Source organism: Xenopus tropicalis, chromosome 5 (genome assembly GCF_000004195.4).
Source record: "Xenopus tropicalis strain Nigerian chromosome 5, UCB_Xtro_10.0, whole genome shotgun sequence".
In the NCBI taxonomy this organism is placed as follows: Eukaryota; Metazoa; Chordata; class Amphibia; order Anura; family Pipidae; genus Xenopus; species Xenopus tropicalis.
Window position 1 is genome coordinate 132,138,155 of NC_030681.2, and position 23,511 is coordinate 132,161,665.

A 23,511-nucleotide genomic window follows, 5' to 3' on the forward strand; every position below is an offset into this window, starting at 1 on the left:
ATGCCACACGTGGCGTTTTTACGCTGCGTTTTTTCTCACGCCGCACAAGCCACACATGGCGTTTTTCAGCCTAGAACTGGTGACATAAGCAAATCCCGTTGCCATGGTGCTAATAGTGGGAAATAGCAAAAAACGCTGCGTATTTCCGCTAGGTCTGGCAGCTGCCTTTGCGTATACATAGGAATAGCTTGCTTTGCAAGTACTGGCGTATTTCAGCCTACGCTTGAAAAATCCGTGCTAAGGCGTTTTCTAGCGTATTTACGCTTTGTGTGGTTTGCTTCGCGTCTTTTCAAGCTATTTCTATGGATGATGATATCAGGCGTTTTTCAGCCACCGAGAGAATTAGAAAATACGCAGCGTAAAAACGCCTTGTGTGGCATCAGCCTTAGATCATTGGTAAATAGTAGTTTCAATGGCTCAGAATCACCAATACTTAATAGTGTACCCCACCCGCCCCTATATAAATCAGGGATACCAAGTGCACCTCCCTCTCACGGGCATATTTATTAAAGGGTACACATACAGTTCATCAGAAGAGAATCCCATAATCCAATATGTGTGAATAGAGCTGCAGAGACCCCCTTTCTGATTAGTGCTCCTAATACAGCCCAAAATGAGGAGGGAAGCCCCATGTGACAGCTTAAGGACTGTAGTTATGACCCCATGTTAAACCCCCTATAACTAAATGGGTATGTATATTCCGTGGCTGCACATTATCTGGGAAGTGAACAATTTACAGTATAAAGGATAATGTGGGAAGAAAAATCAAATTGGTGGCATAAAGAAAGTGAACTTATGCTACAAGCCATATAGCATCAATAATATACATATATATTTAACTTTGGCAATATTAGCTTACCGACATACTACAGGGAACATCTGTATAAATAATACTAATTTAGCTTATACCCAGAATTCTAGAAGTGTGATGCCAACACAATATGGAAGCTCAGTGGCTCCAATAAGGAAGATATTTTAAGGGGATGTTTATGTTACAAGTCATTTTGTTAAGATGTAGTCATTGATTGGCGGTTTTCTTTATTTTATGTTTTTGCTTTGCTTTTTTGTATTTGCTTTTTTTACTCTCTATATCAGGGGTCCTCAAACATTTTAAACAGGGGGCAAGTTCATAGTCCCTCAGACTGTTGGGGGGCCAGACTATAGTTTGGAAAAAACGATAGTTTTTTTTTTCCCCCGGGCCTGAATACCACTGGCAATGGCCCCTATAAACTCAGCGCTGGGCCAAGCCACAAAAAAAAAATCTTCGGAAGGGCCCCACCCACTCACAAATAAATACTGCTCTCCTACCTGAGAGCCAGTGGGGGGTGGTAAGTATTGGGGGGGGGAGCATTGGGATGTGGCAGCATTCTATGTGGCAGCATTCTATGTGGCAGTTCAGGTACCCAGCTATTTTGAACTTGATTCTAATTATTAATTATAGTGCATGAGGAACAGCCAAAGAAAGAGCTAAAACACTGCAGCACATATGATCTATATAATTTGACTGGCTGTTCCTGCGTCTGCATTCTCCTCTGCCCCACTGCGTCACCGCATTACGAGGTTATGCACTAGGCAGAGGAGTTTGAGGACCCCTGCTCTAAATTGATCTTAGTGCCAGATTTAGAAGGGGCAACAAGAGCCTAAACAACTGGACTGCAAAGCTGCCCAACAAAGAACCAAATTACTGTTTTAAAAGAAATGAAAAGGAATGTGCCCCTTACAACAGAGCACTAAACTGGAATTTTAAGCTGAACTTGCCCTTTGAATCCTGCCGAGCTAGGGGCCAAGCAATATACCCAGCATAGCCACATTTATTAAGTGGATCTCATTTCTGTTTTTGGCAAGACAGACATAGAACACAGCTGCTACACTACAGCCCATGATGATCACAGTTAACTCATTGTGTTGCCTTTAACCCTCTTGAAATACATTCTTTACACTAACCCTTTAGGAGCCAGGGACCATAAAATCCTGCGGTGCTGGTATAAAAAGCACCAAGGTGCCAGCATTATGAATTCTACGGTCCTGGTTTGCACTTTGATCTATGTTACTGCCAAACATGTATCAAAATGATCCAGCACTTAAAGGGCTAAATGAAAAAAAGTAAAGCTTGAATTAAAAAAACAAAAAACAATAGAAAAAACAGAAAAGGTAAATCAGAATAAGTCTATAGCTTACATACAGGTGCTGCAGCTCATTGACCCACCCAGGTAATTGGCACAGTACATTAATAAAGATGTCTAGAAGTGTCTGCGACAAAAGTCTACATTTTATGGCACACACGGTATTTTGATCGCCATTGTGCGCTCGGAGATCCACAAGGGGCAAACTGATCACACAGGGCGATCACCACCAGCTTCTCCCATATGAACAGTGTTTCTCGTGCTGTAATAAGTGATTAATAGGCTATTTGGATATTTTGGCTACAGGTTTTCTACCTGGGACCCTCACTGCAGTAAAAAAAAAAAAAAAAAAAGTGCCACACAGCTGTCCTTGGTGGCCAGGGGATTTGCTTCCCCAAGGGCTCGGTTTGGAGAAACCAGCAGGTATTTGCTCACCAGAAAATGTGTGCGATACCAGAGACTGCCCAAAGGATTTGGACTAGATTTTAACAACAGAACCCTGGATTCTTTTAAAGTGATACAGACATGGTATTCTTTAAAAAAAATAAAAAAAACGAATTGGGTCAGTATCCCTGAAGTGTCACTCATGCAATAAAAGCCCCCCAACCCCCGACCCCTTCCTTTTATTTATTTTTTTACTTCATTAAAATGCAGATATTAATAATATAAAAAAAGGGGGTAAAAATCAAGGCCTTCCAGCTAGGGAGGGCATATAACCTTTAGCCTCGGGAGACTCTTGGCCAGCTAATACCCTTGGTATAGGAACAGGTGATTATTCATCTGTATCATTGTTATATAAGATTGTTCTTTGCCAGGGATGTTCAGCCAGTGCTCCCCCAAATCTTCTTGATGGAATAAAGGATATAGGGGAGTGCTGGGGGCTTGCGGGTCAGCATCAGATGGTGGGATGCAGGATAAACCCACTTTCTAATCGTGCCGTATATCCTCTTCCCTTGGTCTCTTCAAGATGGACAACCCCCGACTGAGAATACTGTACAGCAGAGCAACCAATGTATGAAGATCTTTTTGCTTTATAGAACATGTCAGGCACTACAGAAGAAGCACCTATAATAACTGTTCTTGGCCTTAAAGCTTGCACTTATGTGCACACACACTAATACCTAGCAAGACCTGGACGTCGACACATTAAAAACCATCTCAACCATTAATATACCTAAAAGATGATCGTGGTTTGTAAACAAATAAATATGAAATATCATGAAGAAGCATTAAAAAAAAAAATCCCACCCACTGTCCAGGCTGAATGAAACGTTCAAGAGAGATTAAAGAACAACAAATAAACACATAAAGCAGCTTGTAGATAAGTGATATGTAGAAATGTATCATGGTGAAGGGCTCGGCCTGGGTAAATTACAGCCATATCTCCAAGTGCAGAGAAAGTTATACAATTCGGCAACCAGTCTGTATAATGTTGCAGTAACAGGGTAAAAAGAGTGAGAAAACAATCAGTAATAAGGTATAATCCAATTCATAATGGTGTAATATCACATGGCAGGTAAGAATATAGGAGGTGCTCGTAACAGTTGGGCCCGGGGAAGCCTTTGGTCCTTTCACTGACTTCTGTCCCATATATCTTTAGGTATTTCAGAGAATGCACCACAATTGGGTTGGTTGGCTGGAAGTCCTTCTGTCCTGCTGCATCCTCATGACAGGGGCTTGATTAGATAGAGTTTTTCCCCCTGCTCACTGGTAAAAATTGGGGCCTTTTTGTAATGTTCTACCAATTCTTCCATGGTGGAAAACTTGCGCTGGCCAATGCAGTACATACAGTCTTTCATCTGCACTTTGAAATGCTTATTTTTGCCTTGGGCTTTCAGTGAAACGGAAAAGTCATTTGGCTTTAAAACAAAAAGAGAGAAACGACATTGTTACTATATGTATATGGTATTAACATAAAAAAAGGATTTAATTACCTGCCAACACATCTATATCACTGATAATGTACGTATCTCATAAGCACCCTGATATGTTAGAGGCCATTCCAAAATCTATACTTTGTTTCAAAAGCTCTAACGTCATTGTACACTTCATATAGTTGTGGATGGTGCAAAGCTGGGTTCTTTTAACTTGCAATATGGATCAGACCACAGGGTCCGATTCCTCCATTGCTGCATATAAATCTCTGCACCACGCTGGCTCTTAGGAGATCAGGCAGGGTGCGAGAATTTGTATGCCAGTCGGTGTGGGGGATAATTCAGGGGGGAAAGATGGTTGAGTTTTCTATCCTCCAGGCCCCATCCAAAGATTTTAAGCAGGGCGGGGCCGGCACAGAGTAGGTACATCACGGATAATAAACCCAACATGGATGACTGATTTATTAATTATCCAGTATTTGTCACAAAAATAAACAGAACATATTGTTTGGCCTACAAATTGTGTCTCTGTAGAGCAGGGATCCGCAACCTTTTTTACTTATGAGCCACTCTCAGATGTAAAAAGTGTTGGTGAGCAACACAAGCATAAAAAAGTTCTTTAGATCAGTGCTGTCCAACTTCTGTGGTACCGAGGGCCGGAATTTTTCCGACCTACGTGGTAGAGGGCCGATAATGGAAGCCAGTTTTGACCACTCCCCTTTTTGAAACCGCACCCACTTGAAACCACACCCATGTTATCACATGACCATACCCATATTAATGGTTGTAGTACAGCAAATACCTGCCATACTTTGCCTTCCCTACCCTGCCTGCGTGTGCCATACTTTGCCTTCCCTACCCTGCCTGCGTGTGCCATACTCTGCCTTCCCTACCCTGCCTGCGTGTGCCATACTCTGCCTTCCCTACCCTGCCTGTGTGTGCCATACTCTGCCTGCCCTACCCTGCCTGTGTGTGTGTGCCATACTCTGCCTGCCCTACCCTGCCTGTGTGTGTGTGCCATACTCTGCCTGCCCTACCCTGCCTGTGTGTGTGTGCCATACTCTGCCTGCCCTACCCTGCCTGTGTGTGTGTGCCATACTCTGCCTGCCCTACCCTGCCTGTGTGTGTGTGCCATACTCTGCTTTCCCTACCCTGCCTGTGTGTGCCATACTCTGCCTGTGTGTGCCATACTCTGCCTGTGTGTGCCATACTCTGCCTGTGTGTGCCATACTCTGCCTGTGTGTGCCATACTCTGCCTTCCCTACCCTGCCTGTGTGTGCCATACTCTCTCTGCCATGTATGGCACACACAGGGAGCATACAGTGACACAATGTTGGCACTGCTCCTACGGTCTGCACAATAACTATATATTAAAAAAAAAAACTTTTTAATTGCAGTACCACCTCAGTATATGTTCTTTTTGTAGTGTGCAGGGTTTATTTGTGGGTTTCTACTGAGGTGTGAACAGGTAAACAATGTGGGTGATTACAGCCTGAGCCTGAGGTGTGAACACTGCAGGGGGTGAACAATGTAGGTATTAAAAGGTGTGAACAACACAGGGGATTACATGTTTAAACAATACCGAGGGTTTACAGCCTGAATCTGAGGTGTGAGCCATGCAGGGGGCCAGTTAATCTCAGTACTGATACCATTTAAAGCTTACACAAGAGTAAGCCATCAAAGCAGCCAGACAGGTGGAGGGCCACACAGAGGGGGGTCGTGGGCCCGCGGGCCGCCAGTTGGACAGCACTGCTTTAGACGATACAAAATAAGGGCTGTGATTGGCTATTTGGTAGCCTGAATGAACTACTAGCCTGCAAGAGGCTCTGCTTGATGTAAAACTGCATCTCTCTACTTCTCCAAACCAGAAATGTAAAAATGGGCACCTACTTTGAGGCCACTGGGAGCAACATGGGAGCAAGGGGGTGGTGAGCAACATGTTGCTCCTGAGCTACTGGTTGGGGATCCCTGCTGTAGAGACTGCATGGGACACAGGGAATGCACCTTGCCCTGTTTAGCATTCTGGATAAGGCATGCTCACAGTATTTCACTTTCCCCATGCGTCATTAAATCACATTACAACATTAAAACTGGTTATGCACTTAAACGATCTGCTTGCTTGGCAAACCAATCCACACCCCATTAAATAACCCCATAATAAGGGGGGGGGCTGATCTAAACATTCTGACCTACTGTAAACAGAACACAATTAGAATAGACACAATGAACAACAATGAAAAAAAAAATGTTCCCTCTATCTCCATTATTCAAACTTATCACAAATGCCCACCAATGGAAGCCACCTTAACACCAGAGAAAACGTGCTAAATACCTAAAAATTGCCCAGCTGCAGATACTTCACATATAACTGATAGAAGCAACCCTATTAGCTAGATAAATGCAGTTTATTTTGTAATTATCGTTATAGCTTATTAAAGCTATAACATATTTTCTGCTCATAATAAATGCAGGATAAAACCTGAAGCACAGAACTAAAACGGATGCCTTCCTTTTAATTATTGTACAGACAAAAATATATTCCTGATCAGCATAGAACAGAGGGGGTTATTTAGAAGCATTTAACTACTACAGAATAAAATGTCTTTATGAAGGCCACCGCTGTCTTTTTTAAGGAAAATTTACCAAAAAGCACTTTAACAAAAAGAACAATGAAGGGAGCATTCAGAGCATATTGGTGCCATATGTTTAAGCTCCCTCAAAATGTCCATACTTTGCCTATCAAGCTATTTTTGAGGAACAAAACTCCTGCCCTTACATCAGGTAAATCCAAGTAAATTTCTGGAAAACTATAACTTCATTTATTTGTGTTTAAAATATTAAATGATAGTTTTAAACAGTAAATCAATAATAATATAAAGTCTTCGGAGGAACACACTAAGCTGGTTACAAGCACTGCATGAAGAATACTGCACAATAAAAAATAGCCAGCACAGGATAAACTTTCCCACAAGCCACTTAAACAAAGTTCAGAAAGTGTTCAATGGAGGTTATGTATATGTCAGATATAGGTGGACTTTTTCTCCAAAAACATATAATCTGGCACAAGAGACAATCCTAAATGTCAACATAAGGATATATAAAGAGTTATTTTGAAGTTGATTTGTTACCAAGAAGCTCAGATTTTGTTTTGATTGCCTAAGTTCTACAGAAATACATCATTGCCTGCTTTCCACTAGGAACATGATATGACAACTAGGGACCCGAATGGGCTGCCTAAACACTGCTAGGCCTTATTCTTAAACAGTGGCAATGCTTTTGTAAAGCAACGGACAAAGGAATATTCTACACAAACAAACAAAAAACACTTTTAGGGGGTTAAGTATTCCAAGGTATAAAATATTTATTAGGTAACCAAAAGAAATATGATTTCCTTGGCATATCTAATGATCAATCAAGAAGATATAATCCAGAGAATAAAACAGGACAAAATGCTGTACCTGCATACAAAAAAGCAAAACATGCAATAACATTCATCTTAGTTTGTAGCATATTGGAAAGGTTTGCATAATGGATCTCTGAATTTCATGGGACTATAGAAAGCACACATAGCATATGAATGGCCTAAGTTACTTACTGAAGATTCACTGTCCCGGATAAGGAAATCTCCTTCATTTCCTCGTTCGTTGAGAGCCATTTCTGCTTGATGCCTCGTCACCTTCCCATAATACCACTGATTCCCAGCAAACCTTCCAGATGCAGAAGGTCCTATGTAGTCACAACGTGGGGGTAAAGGCTCAAAACTTGGAGTGGGCTGAAAGTTTTGCATTATAGTAACATAGTTCTTTGGTACCAAACCCACAAGGCCATTACTCTTCCGACATTTCCACCACTCTGGGTCATTTTCTGGCTTCTCTATCACATCCATGACTTCTCCTTTCTCAAAGTTGAGCTCTTCCTCATTAGAGGAACTAAATGGGTACAAAGCCTGAACTACATGAAGTGATCGCCCATTGTTAAGATTGTTGACAACAGCAGCCAGTTTCTCAGTCAATGTGCCAACTTGGTCTCCGGAAGGGCTGTCATTCTCTTCTGTAACGTAGTTTGAAGGAAACCATCCTACACGTCCATTGTAGCTCCCCCGCCACCAGCCATCACTGCACTTTTCCATAACAATGACCTTGGTGCCTTTCACCAGGGAAAGCTCATCATCCCTCTCTGCAGTGTAGGTAAATTTAACATAAGCTGGCATGTTCAGATCATACAACCGTTCGGCATCGGGTAAACTATCATCTGCTGTGGAAGCAGAGTCGGGCATGCTTGGTTTACGTTTTACTTTTCCAATACCTGGTAAAGCAAAGTTAGAAAAAAAAAACCACATACAATTAAAAAAATAATAATAAACTTTGGAAAAGATAACAGATCAGGATTTACTATATGTGGATTCAAACATTGCTAATTAAGTTTTACAATTTCCTGGCACAGACCCCATATTCACTGATTTTTCAGCTGCTGGAATTTCATACATCCTAAAAAGTAATCAATTTCCAACAGCACAGTCATTTTTCATCTACCTCTTAAACATATTTGTAACACATGTTGGCTTTTTCGACTCCCTAATTACAGATTTGTTGTTTTTTTCCAATTGAAGTTTCCAAGTCATTGTTTCCAATGGAGTTTTTGATAACACAAAGATACAAATTCATTCAATTTACAGTTAGTTTTTTTTTTTTTTTTCAAAGGAATACAGTTCTAATGTGTAGCGCTGGCTCCTTCTGAAAGCTCAGACTCAGGCACAATGCACTGAGATGGCACCTACACATCAATATTACAGCTAAAAAAAAATACATTTGTTGGTTCAAGAATAAAACGGTAGAATGAATTATTTGCTATGTAAACAGTGTAATTTAGAAATAAAAAGTACACTATAAAAATCCCTTTAAGCTCAATCACGAAAAAAAATGCTAGTGTAAATATGCTAGTGATTAAATACATTCAATGAAAACTGCATGGTTCCATGTGACAAATTTGACTTGGCAAAAATAAAAGGTTACATATATACCTTCCTTTGACTTTTATAGAAGTTTGCCAGGTTTAGTTAGCACATTTGTTCATTTGAATTTTTGAAATTATCATCTCAAATGGTAATGAAGTTGCCTTTTAGTTATAAACGCCTTCTTTAACTAAAGATAATGTCTCACAGGTTGAGTTCTATATGCACCTAAGCGGGTTTTATTTTTCCTGTACTGCACAAGGTCCAAGTGCCCAAAATCTCCTAAAAGCTGTCGCCCCAACACATGGGGCGATACTAAAGCCGCCTCACTCCTACCAATTATCAGAGGGAATAACAAGATTCTATGAGGGGATCTGGTCACTCAAAGAATAGAGTTCAAACGTAATGGGAAGAATACATTTGTATCTTTGTGGCCGGATGCCCTTCAGCTGTTTAACATTTGGCTTTTGGAATCATTTCAAACATTCCATCCTGAAGCTTTAATGTCATTTTCCTGTTGTGTACAGTGGCATCCTGCTTCTGTTCTCTGCAAACAGTAATCCCTTTCCTAACAGATACTGCGAGGCTCGTACAATCTGCAGCTGTGCAAAGTTTACCCAAATGTGATGCTCAAACACTCGACTGATGGAGAGACAAGACTTTTTGACAACAGAAAAACATGACTGTCGCTGCTTGCTGTTTAAAACAGAAATCAAGAAATTATGAGCAAATTGTACAACATTTGGTATATTCACCATATAGATCTCATACAGAATGTTTGATTTGAGTAAGACCAGTGTTTTTCTACATGGCCAGAGCATATATTTATAGAATGAAATGACCAAATGTATGAATATGGGAACATTTATTCTTCCATCAGGACATGGAGCTCAGCTGAGATGTGACCCTTACAACCCTTCTCTGGGGATTTTTAGTGCATGCGTTTCCCACGTCCTTTTGACAGTGGGGGTGACGGTGTGCCTTGAATTCATGAAAAGCTACATGGGCCGATTATTAAAATATATATATAGATGCACAAGTCCAACCAGATTAAGGAAAATGGTGTTGTATTATAAACCTATACGTACGGCAGTGTTTCTTAAACTCAGGAGTGCAACCTAAGCTTCAGTAGCTGCTGCAGATAAACTGGGTGTTTCGTTGGTGGCAACAGGGCAGCTCCCTCTCTAAGAATATACTGTTCTTTAATACTATAAATTATACTAATGCTAATTATAGAAAGTAAGTTGTGGCACAGAATGGAGCATTGAGTCCAGAGTGAAGAAAACGTTATTGCTCTGAGCCGTCCCAAGAGACAAGAATGGCATCCGCCTGTCACTGCGCACAGACTTTGGCCCAAAAATGCACAATTCAGAAGATTTGGCCCAAAATCCACCCCATGTGCACAGTGACAGGCAAATGTCATTCTTTTCACTGCGGTTTGGAGCGATAAAGGATAAGGAATAAATCTATACACATATTTATTATGTATATGGAAAGGCAAACCCTGTAGCACTTAAAGTGGACATTGTGTAAAAAAAACAAGATTGTCAGCGCATTATACTCTTTTAAATAAAGAAAGAATGTGCTTATGTGTTATGGCTGGTTTTTTTGAAATTTCCCTAAAAACCCTACTAGGGGAATAAAGGGCATAGGAACCAATCAGCACCCAGGCTGACCTGATAGGGAACTGAAGCCTGTCTTTGCTTGTCTAACTGCAGGGCTATGATTGGTTATCCCTACTGTGCTTCTAGCAGGGACCATTAGGACATGGCCACGGACAGGGACCATAGCAGATGGATGGGGAGCTCCAATGAAGGAGCCATTTTTAAAGATAATGATAATTTTTAGTCCAAAGTGAAAGAGGACACATATATTATTTATCACTGCCTACTAGATAAAGGAGGGTCACTTATGCTATATGTCTCCTTTAACCTTTTCTTTCATGGTCTCAAAATATGAGAGTGGTATTTGTGTTTTTTTCTGCCTGTATTAGCCTTTTACTGCAAACTCGGCCAGTAACACAGTCACAGATGCTTGGAACATTACAGCTAATGGAAAATAAATATACAACGTCCTTCAGCTCTTATTATTTCCATTTGGCAAATCCAAAGGGAAAATTAAAAAAAAAGAAATGATGATTTACCACCTAAGTGCTTTAAGTCCACAATATAATGGACTGTAAAACAGGAGGCTATTGGAAATCACTGAGGAATTTTACAGCATGAAGCAGCAGTCCAAGTGCCGTTATGAAAGTCATTGGCAGCTTAATATTTTAAAGAGGAGGATATATTGCTTTCATAATACACAAGTATAATTAAGCAGCATCACAACATGCCAATTACAACTGATAGCATCATGAAGAATAGATTATAAGTGTACGGGGATAAACATTTTATTTATATAGAACATGGTTTCCCTGGGAGACACACAAAAAAAAGGTTCTGCAAGATAATGGAGGCAACTATGGAGTTAGGGATGTCACACAGAGCCATTCTGACTGCCATTACAAATGGAAATTAGTGGCAGTTAAAACCTCCCTCTATAGAGCTGGCTGGCCATACACGTTCATATTTCAGTCTTCCGGTGAACATTTGGATATCGGTTGTACGTTAAAACGCAATGATCTGAAACTAACATTCAGCCTGAAATTGTAGGATAAAGCCTTTAAAATACAATTTTCTAACCTGTCCGATCGACTGATCACCAGCGTAAGAAAATTATCGGGGTGATAATTCAGAGCTCACACAGTCCAAAAATTGGATTTTATTGGTATGTGTATGGCCAGCTTATGTCTGCCACTGTTTCATGGTACCTAAAGGAAGCATAGAAGTGATGGACAGATCTCCATGAGTGTAGTACAAAACATTTGTGCTATACATGACATTTAGGCGTGAATAGATAAAACAATGAAATAAGCTGTGCTTTATCTGTGTGTGCGTGGTCGTTGGCCATTCAAAATGCGACCGCATGAAGTAATACAGGTCACTTGGCAGGATCTGATTGCATGCTGGAAGCACAGCGCTGGGATATGGCCAGGAAACATTCCATTCTACTCTGGATGTAGCATTTTAAAAAAAATATTAAGAAACGTGCAATTCTGAGTCAACCTAAACTGGTTCCTAGCAGATACATCATTCACATAATGTATGAAATCACCGCCGATGTGATAGCCGGTATCCAGTTTTTCTCCCTAGAGCAAATGAAATGCTTTGCGACCACAGGATCCCGCAGCTTAGGGTGCAAGAGGAAATTACTGTTCTTACAAAAGCATTACTGTGCATATATAATTACACATTACAAAATCCATTAAAGGCGTGCCCGTAGCTGAGCTGTCAGAAGCCTCTAATGGAAGTTTGTATTTCCTGCCAAAGTATTAGCGATATATAAATAGTATTTTAGCTCTTCTGTGTGCGTTTGCTAGAAATCTTCTATGAATCTGTAGCCCTGGAATTGGTGGGCAACATTCATTTGTTTTAAGCACCCTTTTCTACACCAATTAATCCATGTTCTCCCTAAAGAAAGCCATAAACAGTAATATTCACTCGTTTAGCAAGGTTGCCAAACAAGCTAATCTTTCCCCCGATATGCCCACTTTGGGTGGGCGATATTGTGTTAATGAAATTGTTGGCTCTAGGGCCAAACAATCGCATTACAATTAAGGGGATGCAATAAGTTGGAAGGAGGACCACATCACAGCCCTCAATCCGACAGAAAAATCAAGCCTGTCAGATAGACATCTGCCCAATTTTTGCCCAGATATCGGTCAGGAAGGCCTGTCGGAAGGCCCCATACAAGGGCAGATAAGCTGCTGAATCGTCTGAAGGATCCAAATTGTCATCTTAAATCTGCCCGTGTATGGCCACCTTAAGCTGTGGCACAGCCATGCATCACATGACATCAGCATACACAACAAACTGCAATGCAAGCAGAAAATGTTATTTGTACTCACATTATTCACTAACTGCCCCACCTACCCACATAAAGGTTGCACATTACTGCCCTTTTAAAGTGATGGGGCCCCATATGTCTTTTGAGTGCAAGGTGAAAGGCACTACAATAGGTCACATTTTTATCCCATAATGCACAATAATAACCCATAACTGGGTATGTAGTAAAAGGCACTAAGCATTTACTGGTCACCTGTTAAAAAGTCAGACATTTTATTGGTTGCTATAGGTTACTGCTACTGGGCAAATTTTTTAGTGCCTTTTATTACAAATGAGTGTAAAAGTGCAAGTCAAAGCAAAGCCTATTGCTGGATGCTCTGCACAACTGAAAAGGAAGTCCTTATGTCGCTGACAAGTCTCGCTCCTAATGAGGAGGCCATTCATTGTCCCAGTTGAGTGACTGCGCAGCGTGACACCTTTCCTGAGGACTTACAGATGTTTCCTGTTACCGAGATAACCTCTCATCTGCCACTTACAACTGCCTAACTTATATTCCCTCTTGACTATGCGCCTTGTATTCCTTTTTAAGCCAAGCTACTGATTTCACCTCGCCTGTATGGTAGGATGATAGCTGAGCTAATTTAGGAGTCCTGGTGAAAAAATACGGCCAGATTGTTCCAACTTAGAGTTACACACACTGCACACCCACAAATACTATTAATCAGCGATCCCTGGTCTTTTTAGATTTTGTGAGAAAAACACACAAAATAAACCTTATTACGGGCTTCAAGCGAGTCCTATGATGGGCTGTTTATTAGCCCTGTAAGGGCTAGAGGCCCTGATTGGCTGTAGGATCGAGTCTTTGTGCTTCCAGCAGATTTCAGCCAGACTTTTCCAGAATAGGCAGGCATCTCATGTGAGCAAGCACTGAGGGGGCTGTTGCAGCAATACAGGTATGGGATCAGTTTCCCAAAAACATTATCCAGAAAGCTCCAAATTGCTGGAAGGCCATCTCCCACAGACTCAATCAAACAATTCAAATGTTAAAAAAACTATTTCCTTTCACTCTGTAATGATAAAAAAAAAGTACCTTGTACCTGATCCCAAGTAAAATATAACAAAACCTTTCTGAAGGCAAAACAATTCCATTGGGTTTAATTAACAGTTAAATTATTTTCTTTACTTTTCTATGATGTTAGTTGAGCAAAATAGACTTTTCTTACACTATATATTTTTTTTTCCCCTTCAGTCTTAGAATTTACAGTAGCAGTAAGCAGGCAGGTTCCATTTTGTGAACACTTTTTTGTATCACCCCAAAAACTCATGCATTTGCTATCTAGGTGTTATCTAGGAAGTGCTGAATGGAAAATAATTGTAATTAAAAATCTGAGCTGTCAGTCATATTGCCTGCACTGCCTCTATGCTTTAGGCATAGGGGAGGGGCAGGCAATACATGATTGACAGCTCAGATTTTTAAATACATTTATAACAGGTATGGATGATTAAATTAAAAAGAAAAGAATTTGGGTTTCGTGTTTCATTTTTAAGGACTTTTAGTAGACTTGGAATGGAGATCAAAATTATGGAAAGACCCCTTATCTGAAAAACCCCAGGTCCAGAACATTCTGGATAACAGGTCCCATACTGATATTAAAGGGGTAACATGTTACATGCAAGCCACTGGTTGTTAATCCAATACAGGCATGGGACCTACTGACTGGATCGCCATTCTTTAAGACTACGGAAAAAAAATTGTGCAATCATTAAATGATAAATAAATGCCTTCATTAAAAAATATTTATATTTTAGTTAGGGTCAATTACAAGCTACTGATTATTACAGAGAAAAAGAAAATTTTAATTATTTGATTAAAATAGGAGGTCTTCTCATAATTCAGAGCTTTCTGGATAGCAGGTTTCCAGCTAAGGGATCCCATAGCTCTAAATCTGAATTATGGGGTACAGCACTGAGCACTGCATCCTTGCTTCGATTCCATTACAGGGATCTGAAGGAGTATGTATGTTCTCCCTGTGAACCTTACAGGCTCAACAGGCTCCAGTAAAAATTGTCCACTGGGCAGGTACTTATTTAAATAAGTACAATCTCTGTAAATGAGTGCAGAACATGTTGGCACTAAATAAATAAAATATAATAATAAAGCTAGTCCTGCAGCATTGCCTTTCATAAATAACGCCCTTACAATTGTGATCTGTTATTTCTAAGACAAAGTAGAAAACTGAAGGTCCCAGATTTGTTCCTGGCCCATGAACAGTGCCCGTCAGGCAAGCAGTATACTCCTCCCCACACTCAGAACACTAACAAAGGAGCAACTTACAATAGCAGGATGTAGAATCATGTTTGTGCTAGACTTTATCAGAATATTTAGTAATGTTCCAATGACTGGTAATATTCGAGTAATGCAAGCCTTTACCCACGGGACGCAGGTTGGGTGGCTTAGCGATAACACTGCACACAATCAATGGTCTTAAATGTGAAAAAAAAGGAGTAAATTACAGAGTTTCCCTTTTCTGCGCCCCTGGTTATTGCCGAGAATTTGAGTGATTCTCCCAACATTACACTTTATTTCCTGTCTGCTGCCGATTGCCAAAGTCTTGTGTGTCTAAGTAATCTCTAAACTTCTCCCAGAAGGGATTCAAGCCACTGGGGGAAACAACTTACAATTTAATAAACAGGTAACAAGCAACCCAACTCTAGCTGAAGCAGAATTTTTGAATTTAAAACATTCCTAGTCTGTAACGTCATAACTGTCAGCCCAATCCAGCAACATGACAGAAGCTGGTGGCCAATCCCTACTAAATAAGACTCTTATATCTCAGGTATCCCTTTAAGACCAATTGTGGCTAGCAACTCCACCGAGGCACATATCATTCTAGACTAAGGCTTTAATTTGAGCACCCATGCTGGCAGCATACTACTGATGACTAGGCCACCACTGAAGGCACCCAGAACATTGGGTGGTAGTGGCACATGTTTCTCACTGTGATCTGCAGCATCATAAGGCCTCATTTGCTGTTTATCAACTATAAATAATACATCATTTCTATTCTTCTTCTTAGAAAACAGTCCTAAATAATGACTTGGTACATAATAATGTGTTACAATAGAGGCTCACAGTTGGAGCAGCCAGAAACAGCTGGTAAACAAACACATTTATGATATACAAATGTCTGCTCTGCCTAAACGGAGTCCTTGGTGTGACAGGAGTCAGGCTGATGACTCCCCCGTCTCACAAGCCCCTGCACCCATCGAGTGCCTGCAAATTGCTATCCATATGCTGATAGATCCATTCATTTGGTGAGGTCAGTGTGGCCACCCAATCAGTGGGCCAAATCAGAATGATCCGATAGTTTGGCCATTGAGCCTATAATTGAATCATATGGCATCTACAGCAATAAGTCAGGAGGAAAACATCAAGGCTCGCCTACCTATATCTGGCTAGGTTTTGCACAGATATCATTTGGGCAGGCCTATTGACAAGCACCATACATGGGCCAATAAAATGTTGACTTGGTCTGGAAGAGCCTATGTACGGCCACTTTAGTAAGTCAAATGATACAGATGGGACAGTTTTCCTTCCCTCCCCAAGGCCTATAAAAGACTAAGCCATAGTTCCCTAGAGAATGAAGATAACATGTCTTTAAAGAGGCTCTCAGCCAGGTTCCCACACAGTTGTCAGGTACACACACCTGTAAGTAATAGGGTAATAACTCTCAAAGTCTACAAAACAGGAAAGCTGACAAAATGAAAACTAGTTTATTGGCCTATTCATATAGCTGAGTAACAGGCACTAAAAAATGAACAGCTTATTTACAAATCTTTGTAATTTCTTATGTCAGCCATACAAATCTATCCATTAAAAATAAATGTTTGCAGTATTTCTAAAAGATATGTTATTTTGTTCTTGCAATCAGAACACTGCTATCATTTTGTCATTGTTTTATATTTCCTCAGACCTGGAATAATCCATTTAAGTCAAACTGAAAAATACAGATGGCAAAAAAATCCGGCATACAAATCTGTGAAAAATAAAAAATTGCGAAGGGACTTTTTAACAATAATGCATGACCCGGCACCCTGCCCACCTGCTTGCCACTCCCGCCACCACGCTGTCCGCACCACCCCTCCCCCTCTTGGTATGTATGCCCCCAGATCTTGTTGCCCTGGTCCACAAAGCCCCTGGCTATCTCTCTCTCCTGCCAATTGCCCCCCCCCCCCCCCACTAGATGTAAGGTCTGTGCCTCACCAGCTTACCCCTAGTTCCAGCCCTGAGTGCATACCAACTGGGGGGTGGGGGGTGAGATATTTTCCCAGGCCCCCCCCTTAACCTTAGAAAATCCACAGAAGGTAGATCCTTAGCTTTTACACCGCCACAACCCCCCACCCACAATCTGCCCTCCCTATAGTTATGCAATGGACACCAAAGGCTACCTTACCACAGCTATTAAACAAAAACAAAAAGTCATAACAAATTTCACATATGTAGCAAAGTGAGCCATCACTCAAGGCAAAGATAGAGAAGACTTTATTGATACATTTGAAGTACTTTGTATACAATTCATGTCAATGCCTGAAATCTAAGGAAAAAAACCCTTGTAAATACAGATTTCCATGGATGCATTAAACACCTCACTTTCAGGATGCAGATACATGGAGGATATCTGGGTGAAGTCTCTTAGCTGCTCTACTAATTCAAAAGTATTTGCAAAAAAAAAAAACCAAAAAAAAATTCTGCTAAAAATGTTGTTGTACCTAAAAATTCCAAATTTATTTTGGCTCTACATGTTTACACTGCACAGCAAGCCTACTGAAAATGTAAATTAAATCTAAACTGAAGGAAGCTTCTTACTAAAGCATCATTGCCAGAGGCCATAGCTCCTGCAGCCAAGGAATGCTTATGTGGCTGCACCAGTCCCAGCGCCCATGGCTTTATGGCACTACATCCTAGTCAGGCAGGTCTCACAGACTGAGAGGTTATGGGAATAGGAAGGCAGCACATAAAACCTGTATTGTAGGCGGCACACACTAATGCTATTCAGAAAGGTACTTGTGCCCATGCATGTCCCTTTCAGCCTGCATTATGCGCAGTTGCACGCACTGACGCAAGGGAACCCTGGCCTACTGCTAAATCCAGCTTTTCCCTTGTGTCACTTGCTGTAGAAGAGAAGCTAATTTGTTTCTGTATTGGTGGATGCAACATAGCATACACGTGCAATTACACTGGAGTTATTTAAAAAAAAAAAAAAACACATTGTGGGTAAAAACACACAATGCATCTGACTGCATCTGAAAAGTTTAAGCTGAATGAAAGGCAGTTGAACAATAAAACAGACCGTAGGTGATTCACAAAAGGGTTAAATAATCCAGGCATTCAAAAAAAAATTGGATGCAGATCCTTAAAAGCCCTTCTGCTTTCAAGTCTAATTTTACACACAGACACACACAAACAGACACACACACGCATGTCACCCGACTTGTGACATCTTGCACAAAGGGCCGAAGGAGGGGGGAGGGGTACTGCCAGGCACAGGCTCTTACACACAAGAAAGTACAAAAGGGGATAATTTACAAAGCCCACGGACAAGGGAAAAGCCCTAAAGTTCAGCATTGTGGCAAAATGTGGCACCAGGAGCCCAAACAGGCCGGACAAGCACTTACTGAACCAGTGTTTGAAGAGATTTGGCAGATCCATTCTTCCAGCGGAGCGATTCCTCTCCCACAATAATTTCCCTTTCTCTATCCCAGGCTAAAACTTCCTGGCACTGGGCGTGGAGACGTGAATAATAGCAGTCACGTGTGCGCTCGCCCTCCCAAAGGAAACAGGCTCTCCCTCCTCTTTGTCCATTCCTTCCCTCTCTTAACCCTACAGCTGCCACACAGCTTCCCACAGGCAGGGCACAGCTCCTACTTTCACTCCAGCCACAGAGTTAACTCTGGTCTATAACAAGGGACACTAGGTCACAATAAAAGAAGACAGGAGACACAAAAAGTGGAACATATATTTATATAGAGAAAGAAGGCGTTTATTGATTTGTATGATTGCTACAGAACAGCCACTCTCTGGAATATTCTAACTTGTAAAGGGAAATACAGGGACTTGCTATAAATGTTTATCAAAATATATGGGAATAAGTTCTTCTGCACACAGTACAAATAGTTTATGAGCAAATACCTGCTGAATTTAGGCCCCTGGTCCAATGTTTTGATCCTAACATGAACCTAAGCAGACAAGTCAAGAGAGGACCACATCCATACGCCTATGTGGCCCAAAACGAACAGGAATTTTTTTACACTGCCCAATAGTTACCTGGCCACATATTGGTCAGTCAGGCCATAGGGAAGGCCCAGTTCATGGGATAATAAGCTGCGGGATAACATGGTCGAGGAGGCCTTTAAGCACCTTTATAGAAATGGCACACAAAAGACATTTGACTACCAAGGGGAGTTTGTGCTGCCCGCAGGCAACATATCTCCTGAAAGCATCTGTCCCTTAAGGGCCATGGCACACAGGAAGATTCAAATCTCCGTTGTCGGAGCTGCGACTAATCTCCCTGCAATGCCATCCCACCGGCTAGACTGTAAGTCTTCGGTGGGATGGCATACGCGGCGCCGCGATTTGGCGAAGTTGCCTTGAGAGGAAACTTCAGCAAATCGCAGCGCCGCGTATGCCATCCCACCGGCGATTTACATTCTAGCAGGTGGAATGGCATTGCAGGGAGATTAGTCGCCTGCGACAACGTATATTTGTTGCGACGTGACTAATCTCGCCGTTTGTCATGGCCCTAAATTAGGGATAGTCTCATGTAAAACACTTATGGTGAGTTATGGTGGGAAAATGCCTTCTTCTGTGATTACAATGCATAGCTATCTGTACAGTGTTTTACATGCAGCAATCCCTAGGGTAGCTAAGGGAAATTATAGCATTATAACTCTGCTATAGAGCATGTAAATCCTTGCACCCCCCATTAGAACTCGGCCATAGAGCATATAAATCCGTGCACCCCCCCCCCCCATTAGAACTTGGCTATAGAGCATGTAAATGTAAGTGCAGAGGCACACACGAGTGGATATGAGCAGAGGGATTGTGTCTCAGTCTTCGTGCAGACACAGGAGAAGATGACAGCAGATTGGCGAGGGGGAAGTTGCTTTACAGGAATTTAAAAAAATCAATACTTGAAATTGCAGCAAGATATTTTACCCAGAAAACCAATAGGGGAGGAACTTAAAAAGAAACAACAAAACAAAGACTCAGCATGGATGCAGAAGGAAAATAAACCATACCAGCCCCGCACTGCCATAAAGCAAGTTGTTGCTTTCAAAGAAAAACTAAAAACTATGCACTAAAAACATAAGTACTAATTCTTTAATGGGGACATATAGCAAACATTTTACCTAAAACATGCAAAACTAATGTAAAATGTTGATGTTAAATGGAAGGAACCTTTTTCTCATTACCTTTCAGGTTAAAAATAGCTGGCATTAGCCTGATAAGTGCTCTCGATCCACCACTTATGCATACTTCTGGTCCCAGAATCTGCTTGACATCTCTAAGGCTTATGCCGCATGTGGCAGATTTTCGGCCTGTGGATAACCACAGGCAGAGAATCCACCCCTATGCTCGAATCAGCACTCTTCTATGTCTGCACCTGAAGCCATTGTGTTAACACAGCGGATTTCAACTTCAATATAGATACTTACAAGCTTCGGAGCTAAAAACCGCTCCGTGTGTCTGCACTGGGATCAACACAGTGGCTCTGGGTAGAAAAACACCAAAGAGCGCTAGTTCAAGTGCAGCAGTGGATGCTTGGCCTGCGTTTATCCACAGGCGGAAAATATGGTTGGACGAGGCTACCACACTGCACTGCTGTGCTTTTACACACCAAGTAGTGGGCCGACTTGGGAGGGGTTGTGCTTGATGCTACTGGGGCGGTAGAGTTCCTAGACATGTTAAACCCAAAAATAATCTTTTGCCTAATAAAAGAAAACATAATCATAAGCAACTTTCCAGTATGAATTTGTTACAAAATTGTAGCGCTTTACACGTTATTTGTAAATATAATTGCTATTGAAAGCTGCATTTGCTGAACTTCTTGTTTCTTTTTAAACTATGTTTCAAACGCCAACCTTCCCCAGCAAGACAGGTCTGTCAGTCTGCTGCTTGTGTTACACTGTTTCAATAGCCAGAGCCACCAGGGCAGAGAATAGAACAGGACAAACACTGCTTTTAATAGCAGTTATATATACAAATAACTCAAAACCATTACAAATTTGTATTGAATATACATCGCAAAGTTTCTTAGAATAATGTTTTCTTTTATTAGGAAAAAAATTATTTTTGGGGTTGGCATGTCCTTTATTATTTTATTCAATCACCGCATCTACGCGTTTCGATCCCCACAGGATCGTCATCAGGACCATCTTGATGACGATCCTGTGGGGATCGAAACGCATAGATGCGGTGATTCTATATTTACTGCCGTGAGTGCTCTCTATATATGTGCTTTGTATTTTTTGGTTAGCACCCGGCTAATGTCTATGATTTGTGCAGGAAGCCATTCCTTGCTCTGAAAAGTAAATCCTACCAAGGAATATAACGAAACAGGGCCATCCAATCACTATATAGAAGGCTTGTTTGGCTTAACAAAGCATTAACTCCTGAACAAACTCCCTTAGCTAAATGACAAACATTAATCTACAGCAAGAGAGAATTGTGTGGTAGATCAGATGACAAACTGAGCTGAAAGTAAGGGTTAAGTTAATGGAGCAGAATCACTACAGGGAATTAATCACATGCCAGTTTAGTTAAATATCTCCCCAGTGCCCAGGTTAGCCTTTAAAAATTAAAAACCATTAGGCTGGACTGCATTTTTCTATGGCAACTGCCCGCGAGCAAGACAAAACTGGAAAGAGTGAAAAAAGAGAGGTTAGTAGCCGGTGACCTGCAGGTAGGCCTGCTCCTCCGGTCTGGCATGTGTAAACATGTAGCCTCATTCTGCCCATGGCCTGCAGGCAGCTAACTGAGCAAGGCCTGCTTTTCAATGTCAAACTCATGAACAATCCCTACCTTGAATGGAAACAGCTTATTTTAATTGAATTATATATCACTGGCAAGCTACATAGTACTTTCCATCAGTTCCTACCCAAGTGGGGCAATGTAAGGGCCCATAACCCTAAAACACACACAGACAAGAGAACATGCAAGTTCCTAGCAGATTGTGCCATGTTGAAATGGGGCACAGGCTTCCTTACTTCCCGAGGCTGAAAAAGACTACCAACTATGCAAAAATATCCTCTGCCTTCTCTTCTTAGAACAGATTGCGTTAGTTATTACACCAGTCTTTTTCCTGTTTCATGTGGTTTTGTAAGCAGAAAACAGGGAGATGTGTAACATGCTGTTAGAATTTAAAAAACATAAAACACTGAGATCAATGTATGAGAAATTACTAATAAACTAACTGAGCTGTATTATGGAAAGAAGTTTGCCACTGGTGGTACCGCTGGTTTTCAGTCAAAAATGCATGCTAACAGAGTAAGCTGTAGTTGAGGTTGAAAAAGGGTACATGTTCATTTAGTTCAAGCCTTTTGTCCTGATGAAACCTGCATAGCTGCTTTATATCCAGATACATAAAATAACTCCATCTGAAGGCTCTTTAATTTGTTTCATTAAGGGAGACAAATCCCCTCCTGACTCCGAGAGGGAAATAAGACCAGTCAATTTTGTACTAAGAGTTCATTTCAATAACTTTATTTTCTTATTTGCCAATAAAAGGCACCCACCAATCCTTTCTTGAAGCTATCTAATGTATATGCCAGTACAATGGCTTCAAGAGTAGAATTCCCAAACTTCACAAATCAAACTTAAAAAATTAAGCCTTTTCTTTTCATCTCAATGAATGCCCTCACCTTCTTTTTATCTACAGGTACATAAATCAGAACTTATATGAAACTATTATGCAGTAAATCTATACATTTACTGTTTTGACCGATAAGGCTACATTCTTCCACTTTTTATTTTTTCTATCTGCCTCCAAAGCAAGGGATAGCTCTCTATATTTAGTTGTGCCACTAGTTGAGCCCTAGCCATTTACAACCAGTCCACCCAGTTTGAGAGAGGACTTCCTGCCCCCCTCTCGAACCAGGGGCGTCATATACCCTTACACCATAGCTCTTTGGAGACTTTAGAGCAGCTTAGTAGCGGTGAAGGCCACCATGTTTGGCTGTATCACATCTAGTGCCCAAGCTCTCTGGCAGTGCTTGCTAAGGAAGAGCATATGAAAGCAAAATAAATATACAGATATGGGACTAGCTATCCAGATAAACCTGGGATTTTCCAGATAACGGAAAATGTTTTCATAATTTGCATCACCATACCTAATGTCTACTAAAACTCATATAAACATTAAATAAACCCAATAGGATTGCTTTGCCTGCAATAAGAATGAATTGAATCTTAGCTGGGATTAAGTACAAGGTACTGTTTTAATATTATCGTCTTATTAATTAGAATTATTTGATTAAAATAGAGTCTATGTAAGATGGCCTTCATGAAATTCTGAGCTTTATGGATAATTGATTTCCGGATAACAGATACCATACCTGTACTATGCATTTCTATGGGTACGTGTCCCCTTTGCTTCATAACTCTATTCTGTCTCATA

General features: G+C 41.0%; 1 protein-coding gene across 5 annotated transcripts in view; it reads right to left on the bottom strand.

Moving 5' to 3' along the window:
• Positions 1-859: 859 nt before the first annotated feature.
• nck1 (NCK adaptor protein 1) overlaps positions 860-23,511 on the bottom strand; it is a 56,772-nt gene continuing 34,120 nt past the window's right edge. For 3 of the 5 annotated variants that reach the window (XM_012970335.3, XM_018093859.2, XM_012970334.3), the window contains 2 exons: positions 7,593-8,302; positions 860-3,982 (listed from right to left, as the gene is read on the bottom strand). In XM_012970335.3, the coding sequence (XP_012825789.1) occupies positions 3,788-3,982; positions 7,593-8,302 (905 nt within the window). In that variant the 3' untranslated portion in view covers positions 860-3,787. 5 annotated transcript variants of the gene reach the window in all.